At 42.4% G+C, this 15,659-nt stretch overlaps 1 protein-coding gene, 1 long non-coding RNA gene and 1 other non-coding gene across 4 annotated transcripts in view; 1 reads left to right on the top strand and 2 right to left on the bottom strand.

Annotated features, from left to right (window-relative positions):
• Positions 1–8,080, top strand: part of LOC124069830 — a 106,017-nt gene extending 97,937 nt beyond the window's left edge. The window contains exon 3 of the long non-coding RNA XR_006845111.1: positions 7,889–8,080. This is a non-coding gene — a long non-coding RNA (uncharacterized LOC124069830). The remainder of the gene's footprint in view (positions 1–7,888) is intronic.
• On the bottom strand, positions 6,089–11,184 carry adcyap1b (adenylate cyclase activating polypeptide 1b). Of its 2 annotated transcripts, XM_046409298.1 has the most exons (5): positions 10,875–11,184; positions 10,368–10,472; positions 9,193–9,327; positions 8,710–8,814; positions 6,089–8,012 (listed from the first exon to the last, which is right to left on the bottom strand). In XM_046409298.1, the coding sequence occupies exons 2-5, from the start codon at positions 10,469–10,471 to the stop codon at positions 7,829–7,831; spliced, it is 528 nt and encodes a 175-aa protein (XP_046265254.1). In that variant the 5' UTR covers position 10,472; positions 10,875–11,184; the 3' UTR covers positions 6,089–7,828. The 2 variants fall into 2 exon arrangements, with proteins under 2 accessions (XP_046265254.1, XP_046265255.1); XM_046409299.1 differs by lacking the exon at positions 8,710–8,814.
• A 2,477-nt stretch (positions 11,185–13,661) lies between these two features.
• Positions 13,662–13,743, bottom strand: trnas-gcu. Its single transcript has one exon. It is a non-coding gene; the product is annotated as a tRNA-Ser (tRNA).
• Positions 13,744–15,659: the final 1,916 nt, after the last annotated feature.

Here is a 15,659-nt window from a genome sequence, read left to right as displayed (position 1 = left end):
TTTCTCATTCTTCATTCGGAGGCAAGTGAGAGAGTCGGGGAAGAGAATTAAAAGAGCATGAACATGTTTCTTCTCACTAATCTCACACTGAGTTTTCACACTTAACTGCTCCAGCAATGATGCATTATTCAGTGTTTGCACAGCCTCGCCCAGACCAGAATGAGCTGTGTGTGAATGAGCTACAGGCAAAATAACAGACAAAAAGACGGTTAATCCACAAGGTGTCTCTTTGTTCGCCGCGAGCTGAACTCTGAAGGTCAACACGTGTGACGTTTGGCTGTAACCTGATTTTTAAAAACAAAGCAATGAACATCCAAAGATGACTTCATTCATGCAAAACTTCTCACTGACGTCAAGTCACCACACTCGAGCAAGTTAAAAAGCTGGCAGGCCCACCTGCTGTGGCACAGCCCCACTGACACTGTTATCGACAGAAGTTTGGAGCGTTTGGGATGCATCAGCTCTCCGGTCGTGTCTTTTGGAGAACCACACTGGGAGAAAACAGCTTTAAAGAAATTTGTTTGATGTTAAAAAACACGGAGCCGTGAGCTCTGGGGATTTTTTCTGGTTAAGTTCTACTGACTACAGGGAATGAAAGTTCTGAGGATAAGCCTGTTAAAAATGTGTGCTAACAAATTAGGCTTTGCACTGGCATCCACGTAATGGACTTAACATGGGAGGGAAGTCCTGCAAATACTGTTTAACCGAGAGTCGTATTTGCAAATTATTACATGGGATGGGATTTACCACCACAGGACAATTCAAATGGGGACAGAGCTGTCAGTGACTTTCACATTATTTTCTGAGGTGATGTAGACTCTTTGGCAAATGGTTTATTGCTCTGGGAGGCAAACCAGCACTGACATAAATTAAATCCAAGTATAAAAGTAATTACATGCTGTCAAAGCAGAGAAGAAAGACTTCAGCTAACATGAATACCAAATAGTTGATTTAAAATGAAAGCTAATTTTTTCTTTATGTCTGTGTGAACATACTGTGATGGTTTGTGGAGTACCATGCTGAAGTTTCAAGTTTGGCATGAAGCCCCATCGTCGTCTTGGTTTTTTGAAGCCAAATGTGACCACAGTGAGAAAGATCCTGAGTACATGCTGTGGTGTGAGTTGTCAATCACACAATCGCCATCCCCTACAGCATACTCTACTTTATTATCTATATTACTCCTAAGTAGGCCCATAATTTACTAAATGGACATCCTGATGTATTGAAGGAGACTTCAAACTAGAAATGGAGACCATAAACTCATTAGTAAACTGTTTACTGAAGCAACAAATCAAGCAAGAAGTTTGGTTATTTTCCCATAAGCTTACATACAGTTGGACTTTTTTGAAACCAATGGAGTCGCCCCCTGCTGGCTATCAGACGGAATGCAGGATTGGTCTCATTTTTCACACCATGAAGTTCCATCTATATTTTACAAAGTCAATGTGTGTGTAAATATGCAGCCAACACAGTTTCCATATCACCTTCCTAAGCTCATAATATGTCACAGCTTGTTGCACTGTGACAAAGCGTGTTGGAATATATTTTCCAATCATCCTGATATTTTTAACGTTGTGTATTTCTTCGCTTTTAATATTTGTAACATAAATGGCTGTCTTGTTTTATTTCCTTGTTTTATTCTTCGGTGTTTGAAAACCAGTCATCTGGCTGTCAAAATGAGTAGAAGACATCATATCTTGAGCATCTTTGTTACGGGCAAAGTCTGAGGATGTTCAAGAGATTTGTGTCGCTGGCTTCGTTTTGTTGAGGGAGAAACAGGAAGATTTCCTGAAATTAAAGCTGCAAAATTGTCCTGGTTCACACTGTGCAGAGTTTGGAATCATAGAGGTGATTATTTATATAGCTTGGAGACACACACATATACAGTAGCTGAGAAAATAACGTTTGAGACGGTCATTTTCCTTCTTGGCCATAAAGCCTCATGATAAATGGTGGATAGTTGTGGTTACCCATGATTACTCAAGCAGCACAGGTAAAGTGTTTCCCTCTAAGCCAGAAGCAACTCTTGATCAGTGGTCCATGTCTGAAAACCCCCGCCCACACCTCCTATTTTCTTCCTCCCTGTCGCCTCTGTCTCTCTGCCTCTTGCTGCTCCCAGAGGGGCTACTGTTCACTGCAGAGTGCGTCCTGCTTAATGCTTGATGCGACAGAACCCACCACAAGATGGGATTTAAGGGAGAGGGGGACTGAGAACACAGTCATGGTTTCATTGCAGGTGTTGACCAGGACCCCCCCCCCCCCTCAAAAAAAAAAAAAAGACCACTGAATGATTCACGAGGTGAAATGAAAATAGGAGTGGGGGGTTATGGCATCATTGCTGTGTCTGGGCCTCTCTGGTGAGTGCTGTATTCTTAACCTTGACACGCAAGAGAGCTGATGGGGTGGGGGTCTGTTTGTGGTGTGGGTAAGTAAGCACACACACACACACACACACACACACACACACAACTGAGGCATGTTAATCATACAAGCAATAAATCAGTATTACACATGCATACACACTTCTGGCTTCACACACTCATTAGACACACGGTGACAAAGAAAGCTGGGTGTGGTTGTGGTGCTGTTGAGGGGGGTGCAGTATGGGTATCCCCACTGGAAAAGCCCTGAACACAACCTCCCCTTCCCCCTCTAACACCTTATACATAATTAAGATGTGTCTAGAGGCATCAGAGGGCAGAGGGAAGCTTATAAAAAGCTGCATATGATTCCAAACTCTGCACAGTGCAAGCCGGGACAATTTTGCAGCTTTAATTTCAGGAAATCTTCCCGTTTCTCCCTCAACAAAATGAAGCCAGCGACACAACTCTCTTGAAAAATTAAGTTCATCTCGAAGGCACAAGTAAGGAGCTACGATGCAGGGCTGCGAGGAAGGAGGAGCTGTGTTTGTATCGATTCAGGCATTAATGTACATCATGCACAAATTGGTTGAGGGTGGCCCCTCATGTGAAGCCCGCTGCTGCTCAAACAAATTGGAGAATTTGTCTCAGTATCCACTTGTGGGTGTATCAGGGCGTGAATATTAAATCCAATTTATCAATGAACGCATTTTTATTATTATTGTTATTTCAACTGACTTCCTTGTTCCGTGCTTCTTTTGCCAAAGAAAAAAAAATGCTCCAGGAGAAATTGAAGCATCTCTGCTTGTCAAGAGAATTAAGGCTGCTTCTCTCCCTGACAGCTGAAGATGGTGAGGCGGTGGGGTGGGGGGACGCAGGGCAGGGGATAAATAAAGAAAGGAGACGGTCCTATATATCACACACAGGTAGCTCAAACCCTGACAATCGACAATCTGTCAACCTTTTCATAGCAACAGGGCAACTCCCATGAATCAACGTCCTCAGGGGAAGAAACAAAGATGTATGTCTCAGAATGTGTGTGTGGCAGTTTCTCGTGGCTAATTCATTTTGTTGAGTTTCATTAATCATATTTACCACCTGTGCTCCGCTGTGCCAGAGACTGTTGGTGTTATTACAGTATCTGTGAGAGACATACAGTGTGTGTGTGTGTGCACGTGTGTGTGTTTCCTCTGTTCTGCCAGCAATCTGTGTGTACACAAACGTACTGCAGAGCCTGCTGAAGGTCTGCGTGTGTGGAGCGTAGAAATGGCAAAATACACTCACAAACAGACACACACACAATCACTCCCTTTACTCACATACAAACACGCTTGACACATGCGTATACATAACCGTGTCCCTTTGTGGACCGTTGCCATGCAACATTTCTCTGATTGGGTTAGTTGAGCTCTGGTGCGTGTGCACTCTCTCTCTCTCTCTCTCTCTCTCACACACACACACACACACACACACATTCTGCTGGCTGATGAGGATCAGATCACACACACACACACACACTCCTTTGCCACACCCTTCCTCCTCTCCCACGGGACACGGCTGTACTTCCAAGGCCAAGGATGGAGCGAGGAGAGACACGGTTGCTCCTGGAGGAGGGAAGCTCACTGCTGCTCAGTCCAGGCTTGCAGCTTATCCTGCAGATCCTCTCTCTGAGATGCTGGATGGCTCTTCGGTTTGCATTAGGCAGGTGCACTCGTCTAGACGTATTCCACCTCCCTTCAATTCATAAACTGTAACTTGAAATTGTAAAACCACCTGGAAATGTAATCATGTGGTGAGGACTGATCAATAGAAGACACCAAGCGCACCTCACTTTGCTTTTTTTTGTGCTCATGAAGCGGTTTTAATTCCTCTCGCTGCTCGATTGGACCAGCTCAGCTCAGTGCTTAAAGTTTCTCGGATTTCCTGTTGCCTTTCTGTTGATCTGGCTTTGGAAAGACAAATTTGGGTTGACATAACTCGCCAGAGAACAGCAGAGTCGGTGCCGTGTCTGCTGGAGGGTGTTTCACTTTGTGTTCTGTCGTGCAACTCGAGCTCTGCGTTTGTTTCAGGAGACGATCTCTGCTCACCTGACAAATGTGTGGCCCTCAGTGATCGTGCAAACACAAAACTTCTCAAGGTAGATTTGAGCTTGACTGTGATGTAAGCTGCAAACAAAAGACTTGCAGTCCGGATGTGTGACAAGGCTACCACTGTGACCCTCTCTTTGTTTCGCAACACGTGTGTCATCTGGGGAAAAAAAATTGATGTATTTGAAAGATTAGACATTGATTAGAAAATGTTGTTGTTTACAAAAATTTATTCATACAAATCTTACAACACTTTCATGACATTGAGAAACGTAAAACCCCATATAAGGACTCCTGTGTGTATAACGATGTCACTTGTACTAAGGTTCACTTTAAAACACATTGTTTTCAGATAGATAAGAGATTAAACATTGAAGTAAGGCGTTTGGCGCTTTCAGAAATATCAACAACAGGCATTTTCTATGATCTGAACAACATCTTTGTCATGTTCTGAAACCCTTCTTTTTTTTCTTTTTCTTTTTTTTTTTAATTTCTGGATAGTGATGCACATAGTTGTAAATAATATGTCGGGGCTATTTTCTGATTAATAAATCACTGACCAATATCAAAATAATCAACAACACCTCATAATCAACAGTAACAAACACTGGTCATTGTTCACAACTCTCACAGACACTGAACACCCCAAACTCGTGCACACACACACACACATACACACACACACACACACATTGCCTGCTCCACCAACATATACATTCTTTTCTTTTTTTGTTTTTTAAATGTTTTTTAATCATTGAATCATTGGCCATGCTTAAAAGAAAGCCTAATTCTACTACTCTTGGGGCAGACTAAGCCGAGCGATTAAACAGAGTAAAAGGAAGTTTCAGTGTAAGCTAATGGACTGCAGCATTGTAGGGCCACTAAAATTGCCATCTGTCACATGTGGCGAATTTTTCTTTTTTTTTCTTTTTTTGTTTTTGTTTTTGTTTTTTTTTTCTCACGTCAAAGCAAGGCACCAAAGCCAAAAGCTGTTTCCACCTCCATGCGCATTCGGTCACTCATTTGCGCAAACACACACACACACACACACACACACACATGCGTGCATGAACACAAACGTGCACTACAAACATCTGCATCCACACACATTCACACAAAGCCTGTAGGATAAAGCCAAATTGAAGAAAGGGTGTGTTGATAGTTTCTATGAGAGCTTGGTGGGGTGGGGGTGGGGGTGGGGGCAGGCCACTGATTGGATTGCAGGGGTGCATAAAGCTGCGTTTGCATAATATTGAATGAATAGACAAGATATCTCCCCATTGAAAAGTCAGTGTTAAGATCCCTCTGCTGGGGGGAGGGGAGGGGACTGAACCGTAGTCCAAAAGGAAAACTCAGAGTGGGCTCGTCCAGCTTCCCTCACATACTGTTCATCCAATGCCAAAGCGAAGGGAATTCAACATCTGATATTTTCAATCAAACTCATTGACCCTGATCGCACTTTGGCACTTTGAGGAGAGGCGGCGTCTCCCTCGTCCCCTGTTGGTTTCTGTGTCCAGGTGCCACAGCCTCTCTCAGGCCTGTGGGTGCTGTAACCTGTCTCTTACGTAACAGCCTACTTTGCTTCCTCTCTCTCTCTCTCTCTCACACACACACACACACACACACACACACACACACACACACACACACACACACACACGGTCTCTCTTTGTCTCCTACTCTCATCCTCTCCATGCATCTCTCTCTCTCTCTCTCACGCTCGCCTAACATCATCTCTTCATCACATCCTCGCTGCACATACCCCTGTAGACATCCAACACACTGATCAACTTTGTCTTAACGATGAACCACAGCACTGTCAAGTCAACTATTTTAGCACGGCGATCTGGAAGCAAAAGAAGCTCTAAAAGGACCTCTACTAGGAAGAAGGCGTTCAGCGAAAACTGGTGTGGGGGGGGAATCCAGGTCCAGTGTCGCGCCTTGTGATATGCACAATGACAGCAGCAGGGGGAAGTGAAAATTCAACAAGTCAGTGCAGTACCAGTTTCCACCACTTCTAGCCCTCCTTGTTCACTTTCCCTACACATCTAAGGGGGATGGGGGTGGGGGTGGAGAGGTGCTGAAATAAGCTTAGCACCTCCCAAATAGCACAGTCCCAAAAAATAAAGCACGATGACATGCAGTTTCTATGCAAAATCAGCAATCTGTCAACTTCCACATGCACCAATAAATAAGAAATAAGATAAAGACCTCCAGCTGCAACTCAGACGCTACCTTTCCTCTCCACCTCCTGTCAGAAAACACTTGGTTCCCTGAATCTTACAGGTTCTGAGTCCTTTCTGAATATTTTCAGTGCTGCGACCAATCACAATCAACAGCTGAAGCACATTCCTCCACGTAATTCTGTTGGCTCAACACAGACAACATTGAAATGAATATGTGCACCGTGTAATTTCTGTACTGTACATAACACACACACACACACACACATATGGAACATTCTTTACACAGTCCTGTGGAGCACGAGTTATCTCCCGCAGTAAATGACTTTGAGGCAAGTGAGCAAGCAGTGTTTGCCGCATACTCTCATCAGCAACTTGAGTGCTTCCTTTAGCTTCAGTGTGATGCCCTTGCAAAAGCCTGCAAGTTTTTTTTGTTTGTTTGTTTGTTTGGTTGTTTTGTTTTGTTTTTTTTTTCTTCCAAGAGGGTTGGATTTTACCACCAGCTACACGAATAACCGTGTAAGTCAATCAGTTATCCATCAAATGAAAGGCCGTACAACAGAAGCCATCTGGATTCCCCTGGAGGGGCAGCAAGCCATACAAACCCACAGAGCTCGCATTAAGGGAGCGAGGAGAAGGGTGGACAAGGGCAACATCTATCATTTAGGATAAGCCGGATATGCCTCACATAGCATGCTCACTGCTTCTTTGGGCCTGTTTGGAAAACAAACAACACTAAAAAAATAGAACGTTGGTTACAAAAATAAGTATAACATTCAATACTTTGATTGTCTTTTTAAAATCTATTTATTTTCTGCATATGTAGATGACCTTTAAAGATTTCAAGCGCATAACGTTGAAGGTGCACAATTATCTTTTTTTTTTCTGATTTCTTCTTCTTCTTTTTTTTTTTTAAAGTCATTTTGTTTGTGTTTTTTTATATATATTTTTTCAACATCTTGACATTGAAAATAAAATATTGGTCCACAACTGTGCGTTATCAAGTGCTTTTGTACAAAAAGGAAAAAAAAAACGATATTATTATTAAAATATTCATTTTAATGGCTTTACTTCATACATAAATACATGTTGAAAGAACACAGGCGCAATCCACTGGTTGATCAGATATATCTGAATGACTTTGATTTAACGACTGGATGTATATACACAGGAGGGCAGTTTGGGCGCTTTAACAACGCTACAAATAGGCAAGTCGGCGTCCTTTGTTCCTAACTCTCTGTCTGTACCTTCTTCCCAGAACCGCTGCCAGGTATTTCTGCACGGCCATCTGCTTTCTATAGCGACTGTAGCTGTCGGTGAAGATCCCATCTGAGTGTCTTTTGGATAAGGGCTCTGACTCGTCCTCCATGCTGTTGTCCTCGCTGGAAAACAAAGCAAAGCAAAGCAAACAAAAATGACATTAATTAAAGGTGAGGCCTCTCACTTCTCAGCTCTGCTGTGTTTGATTTGATTTCTCTTCTTTCATAATCTCGTCTTTGCCGTGACGCAAAGTTGCCTGCTTGTCATTAATAATGCATTTATGCCCCCCCCCCTCCTCCTCCTTTTTTTGGTTTTTTTTTTCGTTCGAAAAAAGGGCGGCAAGCAAGACAGTGGGAAAGAGACAGTGATTTAAGCGTTTTAGAATACTTAATACATTATTCATTTGCATCCCTTTGCATATTCTGACGCATTTTTTTTAAATGATTTAATTTTTCATGAGGGCCAACAAAAAATCAATTTATGGATTAAGCCTATAAATCCTGGAGTATTTTACTCTCAGAAAAACAGATCCTCTGTTCTTAAAGGGTGGGTGGGTGTGTGGTGGGGGAGTGTGTGTGTGTGTGCGAGGGGGGGACACACGAAACATGAACGCAGTGCTACGCCACAACGAACACTGAAATTAAAAAAAAAGGATGTCATGAAAATGTCTAGACGTTTGTTTTATAGAGAGAGAGAGAAAAACATGCACATACATATTTAAAACACGCACATTAAATGATGAACAACAGAGATGCAGCAGCCTGGACTTCACATTAAAGATGGTGACTGCAGGTGAACGCTCATAAGAGATGCCCTTACCCTGCACGAATTGTCATCAGAGAATGCAGATAATGTCTCGCTGTTAACTGACCCAGGATCTCCCTCAAGGCTCTATCTAATTCTTCCTCAGCATGCCTTTCTGCTCTGAGATGATAAAACGCCAAAACACATAGATCATCAGTGACTAAAAATGAAAAGGAAAACAAAAAAAAAAGAAAAGCGCAGACAAAATGATCAAAAGTAGCCTAAAATGTCCCTCTCACCCACCCATCCATCCCACCCGCAGATCCATCATCACACACCAGGTGCTGTCAGATCACAACATTTTTAAGGCTTTTTTTTTTTTGTTAAATCTTATTAACAGTATTTGGAACCAACATTTTAGGCTACTCGGTATGAAAATAACACTGAACAAATAACATGAGAAACTCTGGGGAAAACAAAGCAAAGCAAACATTTTCGCCAAAATAAAAAAAAAAAGAGAAAAAAGTCGTTAAATAAAAGGGGAGTTGAGCTCTTTACCTCTTCTCTGGCGGGTAGTAGAGAGTGAACGCGTCGTCGTTTAAGGATGGCGGGCTTCGTATAGCAATCTGATCGCTATCAAAACCCATGTCGGATAACGAGTTCCCATCCTCATCGAAGGCGTCGTTTTCAAGTCTGCAATAAATAAATAAATAAAAAAGAGGGAGAGAGCATTCATCACAAATCTGATCCGTGCACAAGTGGGACGCAGGAGTGAAAGAATGCCAAAATGTCTGCATCTGTTCCTAATATCAGTGGGAGGTTAAATGCATGAGGGATGCGGTGAGAAAACGAAAAATAAAACCCCTAATAGCTGAAGGTGTTTTTAATTAAAGGCAGAAAACGAATTATTCGAATTTGAGCGAAATATAAACGGCTTAAAATGTGTTAAATGCGTGCTATCTTTTATTTCCTTTGTTTAAATCGATATTGGGGTTTTTTTTTCTTCCCAACGGGGTGGAAAAAAAAATCTCTTTTTAATTCCTACTTGATGCTGCTGCTCTCAATAGGGGCTACAGTTTCATTAATAATTTAGAAATCGAAACAATGGGTGCGAAACTGATCGCTTTCAGTGCAGGCGTGGAGCCGAAATTTCATTAAAACAATGCAGCAATTAGAAGAAAGAAAATAAATGCATTTATATATACGTGTGTGTATATATGAATCAATACGAACCACGCCCAAATTATGCATATGTTTTCCACAGAATAGAAGAATAAATGTTAAGTGCTCGGAGCTCTCCTATTCGTGCTGCCTCGCCTCTCCTTGGTGACGCCAGTCCACCGTCATCCCAGGGGCTCATCCACCGCACCGACTGCGCTCTCAGTTTTAATAAGGGGACTTCGGTGAAGCGTCCCACCGGACGGATGCCTCTGCGCACTTTTCCATTGCAGTTTTTCCACACAACGCTTGCATTTGTGTGTATTTAAAATGGCTGTTAATTCATTTGAGCCCCTCTCGATTCTGTGATTTTTGTTTTTACATTTTTTTTCGCGCGTTGTTTTGTGCGAAAACAGTGAAATAAAACTGACCCAAACCCAAAAAGCGTTGAATACGACTTTATCCTCACATCACAGTGCGATACCATCACTGAATAAAAGTGCTGTTTGGCTGTGGTTTTTTTTCTAACATTATCACAGTCAGGTTAGAAAGATGAATGAAGCGCATACACCTACCTAATCTTAGGGTAACTTAGTCCGATAGGTGTGCAGAAGACGCTGTAGTGCATTAAGATTCCGTAGATGAGCAAGATTAAAGTCGCTTTACTCGAACTGGCCATGCTGTTGGACAATGAAAAACAGACGGGACATTAAACAGGTTAGTCACTCCTATAGAAACAACATGCTGGCTCTTTGCTCTGTCAGATTCACACGCTGCGCTGCTTTTCTCATTACAAACTACACAGACGGATCGAATATCTTCCTGTTAGAAATTAACTGGAATAAACACAGCGTCCCCAGAACATGCTCTGTCTCTTTTATTCATTCCCGTTTCGTAAAAGTTTAACTGTGCCATTGAATCCTTTGCATGCAGCAACCAAAGTAATTGAAAACAGCAGGTCTCCATGCAGTGCAGAAAAGACAAAAAGAAGAGAGAGAGAGAATAGTTTCCGCTACTTAATCTCGCTCTCCATCAATGAATTTCTCCCAGAGTGTAAAACAGTCCGCAGATAAAGCACATACCTATAGCAGGAAGGCAGGGAGAGCGCTGTGCTGTAAGGATGTGATCCGGGCGCGGCTGTTGTGGTGCTGTTGTTGTTGTTGGTGATGGTGGTGGTGGTGGTGGTGGTGTGTGAGAGAGATAGACGGTATCTTTCTCACGGCACTTCTTTCCTGGGCTGAAGCGCCTCAGTCGTCTCCTTATGTTCCCCTCAGAGCAGCCTATCTCACTTTTACACCCAATTAATAGGACTCAACCAGTCGCGCAGGCAAACAAAAACTCGGTGGGGAAGTGCGCCGTATGTTCGTCTACATATCGTTGCTCTAAACTTTTGTCCTGTGCTGTGATTGCCTTGGATTTTTATCCATGTATCGTACGCCTTGCCCCCCCTCCCCCCTCCCTTCCTCCCTCCCTCCAATAAGTCACATTAAGGATGCTATAGACGTCATCAAGTCTGCCTCCCGGAATATAAAAGTTACAGTTCCTTCCTCATCGATGCATCCGTCACACCCCCCCCCCCCAAACCTCCCCCCTAAGATGGAAGTTTACTTCCAAACTTTCTTCTTCTTTTTTTTTTTTTTAAAAAAAAAATGAGCCAAGAACAGAAATGCTCGTGAATGCATACATAAATTCATGAACATTTGTGCGAAACGACAAACACAAATCAATTTGACCCTCGCCGCCAGCGCGTCATCAGTAGGTCCAATTAGGCTTTTATGATTATGATTTAGCTGGGAAATGATCATCTTTGCTGTTGGTGATGGTGGTGGTTTCGTGTGACTGGGTGGTTTGGATGGAAGATGGTGGTGGTGGAGGGGAGACCAGGTTTCCGCTGACCAAGTTCAAGGCCCCTGGGGAGTCAGGAGCTGTCCGGTGCTGAAATGAATCGTCTCAAATTGCCACTTTACTGTATTTACAGCAACCCTCACCCTCCTCCCCAATCATTTCCAATAATTGCCCACTGGATACCGAGTGGTGGCTTTTAGTGGCCACAGCGCTGAAGGCCTCACCGTTAGATTGTAGAAATAAACGAGGTGCGTAATGTGATTTGAAGACCGGCTGGTGACGCAGCATGTCGGTTCAGAGAGCTGTCAGCCTACGTGGCTTAATGACCGATTCGGCCATTTCCAGAACATTGTTCGGAAATTGTCTGTAGCATTACAATGCGCTGATTGATACGTCAAAACGAAATAAATGAAGAAAATCCTCACAGTTGTGTTGCTATATGTATGACAATTAACCAAGAAGCAATCGGGCCTAATTCCGACTGATGAAGCCTCATTTGGTCGTCTTATTCTTTTCAGATTCGTGAGTCGAAGCTCTTTATGGTTGCGACTTCTCCGTGATGTCCTGCTTATTATTTGCCAACAATCCAGTCAGATAAGCGAAGTATAAACTTTGCGTCAATAATCGTGACATAGCTATAAAATTGCTGGCTTAGAGAAGATGACTTTTAATTTGAAGGGTGGACCCTCGTGTGCAGATCTAATCCCCCCACCACCCACCACCCACCACCACACCTTCCGCCATCCACCTGGAGGTCACCACATCTTTTGATAACAGCACTGAATCACACCTATAGCTCACCAACCAGTTGAGAGGTTTGCCAAAGAGTGCAGAGAATCACGTCAGCGTTTTTGTTTACTCTGACGCAATATGACGAGCAGAGCCAGTCACTGCGCAACTTCTTTGGGCGTGATTCCTATGAAGAGCACAACTTAAACCCCATATATGTCAGCCGGAGCACACTGCTAATATTAGGCCTGGTGGAGCGGGTACAGGTGCAGCTCAGAAGCCTGAGCAAACGGCGCCATCATGAGGACACAAGAGGAACATGCGCTTCTTTCGGAGGGGGAGTAATTATTGAAACTGGCAACCAACAAGCGTTTTCACAACAGAGCAAAGTAAAAGTTTCTCCTAATGTTTGTCAGTTTGCTAACACCATAACCTTTCTTGATCAGGTGTTATTGATACCAGGCTCTCTTTTGCAGGAGAAATCTGAGTAGAATCAATTATGTGATCGGTCACATTTAGAAATCATTGCAGCATAAGGTTTTGTTTGTATAAAAATTACAGCACTGGGTTAAAACTGGGTGGTTTTTATTTCACTGCATTATGTGGATTTAGCATCCATTCAGAAACAATAGTGGAGGAAGTAATCCGATTCTAAAGGAAAAGTACGAATGCAACAGACAAGTAAAAGTCCTGCAATGAAAATGTTACTCAGTAAAAGTATATAAATATAATCAGGAAATTGAATTTAAAGTATTAAAAGGAGATTAGATTACTATTCATGCATTGATGTGTAGCTGAGGTGGAGTTAAACTGTTTTGTAACTAATGATTATTCTCATTATGGATTGATCTGCTAATTATTTTCTCCATTAATCAATTTAATTGGTTTGTAGAAATTCTGAAAATAGCGCTAAATGCCACCACAGCCCAAAGCGACACTTTCACTGCGTTTGTTTTGTTTATCCAACTTCAAACTTTATTTTGTTTTTACAATAACCAAAATTCTTCTCTGCATTTAACCCATCACTGATTGAAACACACACACATGCAACATGCAGTGAAACACACAGGAACAGTGGGCTGCCATGTCAGGAGCAACTGGGGTCTTAAGTGCCTTGCTCAAGGGCACATCAGCCAGTTAATGGAGGGGGGGGGGGGCAAAAGTACAAATGCAACAGAATCAACCACACTCAAATATTTTCCTGCCCATCCAGTGGGGGAATCAAACCAGCATCCCTCTGATCACAACCCACTTCTCCAACCTCTAGGTCACATCTGCCCTCAATAAGTCTCTTGCGACGAGGATGGGATTCGAACCCACGCGTGCAGAGCACAATGGATTAGCAGTCCATCGCCTTAACCACTCGGCCACCTCGTCTTGTTTATGTTCTACATGCAAAAGGTCTCGATTCGCAAAGTAACCAGAGCTGAAAGAAATCCAAAGTGGTATGACAAGAAAATACTCACGTAAAACTGTCGGTACCTCAGATTTGTACTTAAGTACCATACTTGAGTGAGTGTACTTAAGTTACTTTCCACTGCATATTTCATAGCCCTCCTGCTCTGTTTGGTTGTGACCCTTTCAAATGAAGCAGTACTGCGACTCCTCATCACAGACTGGAAGCCTGACGTTCCCCCTCTGATCGTCTCATATTGTTTCATTCAGGAAACCTGAAGAGGTAACGCTGTCGACCGCCAGGTTGGAGACCACAGTCACAGGCTGTAACTACAGCTCACATTCACAGACTTCAGTTACCACTCAGTGGATCATAGAAAAAAGCAAAACAAATCAAAACTTTCACCCAGCAGGAGGCTCTAAATGTTGTTTCATTAGACTGTGGAATACAACATCACATAAGATTTTATTTGAGCACGAATGCTTATTATTGATCTTACAGAATTACATATATGTGACAAAATAATCTGAATAACCTGATACCTGAGCAGTCACTGTAAAAAAATGTGGGAAAAACCTTGATTTTAGAGTATCTTATTACAGGTAATGTTTTAGACCAATGTGTCAAAAATACATGAGAGCACACAACTATAGCAGAATTTCATTATAAATGGAAATTACAGTGATGTCATTGCTGACTCATTACAGGATATTTTCCCCTGCGTGTGAGTGTGTGTGTGTGTGTGTGTGTGTGTGTGTGTGTGTGTGTCTCCCGCAGGGGCTGCTTTTCCAAAGACAACCTCAGGGGGCAACATGGTGAGCAGCCTGTGCACAGTGCACTCACAGTCAGTAGGGGTCAGCAAATCATTTCAGGATCACATGAAAAATCTCAGCACAAGGTCCCATACATTTTTAACCTGCAGTGTAGTTGTATTATAGTCACTGTTTTTGCTGGTACAAGTTGTTTAAGGTGCCATGTCAACATGACCATCCCCACTCCAAAACAGCCTTATTCTATTCTGGCTATTTCTAGCTTTTTTTTTCCACAAATATATCCTGCAGGCCCATTCTGTTTCCCGTTGGAAATGGTAAGGGACTGCAGGAAGTAAAACAGGCTATCATAAACCATGCGTTACCTGCAGGTCTATAGCCTATTAAACATTAATAGAAGGATGAGTGGATACGTAAACCCATTCATTCTCTCACGTGATCGGTAGAGGGCGCCTGCACATTGTGAATAAGGTTCAAAGGTTAAACGGCACGCCACAACGCCGCTCTCTATGTCTAAATTATACAATTTACAGGTATTTAACATGATTACATTGAATGATAAACATGAGAACATCTTTATATGAACCCATAACTGAGCCAGGTGGTGTACTTTCTCCTCAATAGGAGCCTGTGATGTCGGCCATATTGGACACAAAGGAAAACCATGGGAGATGATGTGGCGTTCAAGTATTACAGGAAATAAGAGAACGTACCAATGTGAACCGTTTTATAAATGAAACAGCAGCGCTAATAATTAAACAAATAAAAATAAAAAGCCCGAATTTCATCTAAACTGTCAAGACTTGTGAAATGTGGCTGTGACTTTTGTGACATTTTTCACTTTTTGACATTCTATTGGTCAAATGATTAATCGAAAAAATAATCTGAACTGGAGAGTGATTTTTTGCTTTTTTGCGGGTTTACAAACCATATTGGTTGACAAAGGGTTGGAAATTAAATCTGAGGGATTATGAGTTTATTGAAAAGCTTAGCATTTTTTTCTAGTACACAAAATGTTGTCATTTTTTTCACAATTTCTCCCTACACGATCATTTTAGATGTTCGAAAAAGTCAGGAAAAGAGACAAAGAAACAGTATTTGGTTGAATTGGTCAGCTAGTAAACATG

The sequence above is a fragment of the Scatophagus argus genome, chromosome 13, assembly GCF_020382885.2.
Source record: "Scatophagus argus isolate fScaArg1 chromosome 13, fScaArg1.pri, whole genome shotgun sequence".
Lineage (NCBI taxonomy): Eukaryota > Metazoa > Chordata > Actinopteri > Scatophagidae > Scatophagus > Scatophagus argus.
This window is presented reverse-complemented; position numbering and strand designations above follow the sequence as displayed.

Excerpts from the sequence above, each read along its gene's own strand:
- adcyap1b (XM_046409298.1), bottom strand. The coding sequence starts at position 10,471 with ATGGCCAGTTCGAGTAAAGCGACTTTAATCTTGCTCATCTACGGAATC. Across the intron at positions 9,328-10,367 it reads CTAAGTTACCCTAAGATTAG|ACTTGAAAACGACGCCTTCG; the intron begins GTAGGTGTATGC and ends TATTTATTGCAG. Across the intron at positions 8,013-8,709 it reads CTGATGACAATTCGTGCAGG|CGAGGACAACAGCATGGAGG; the intron begins GTAAGGGCATCT and ends TTTGTTTTCCAG.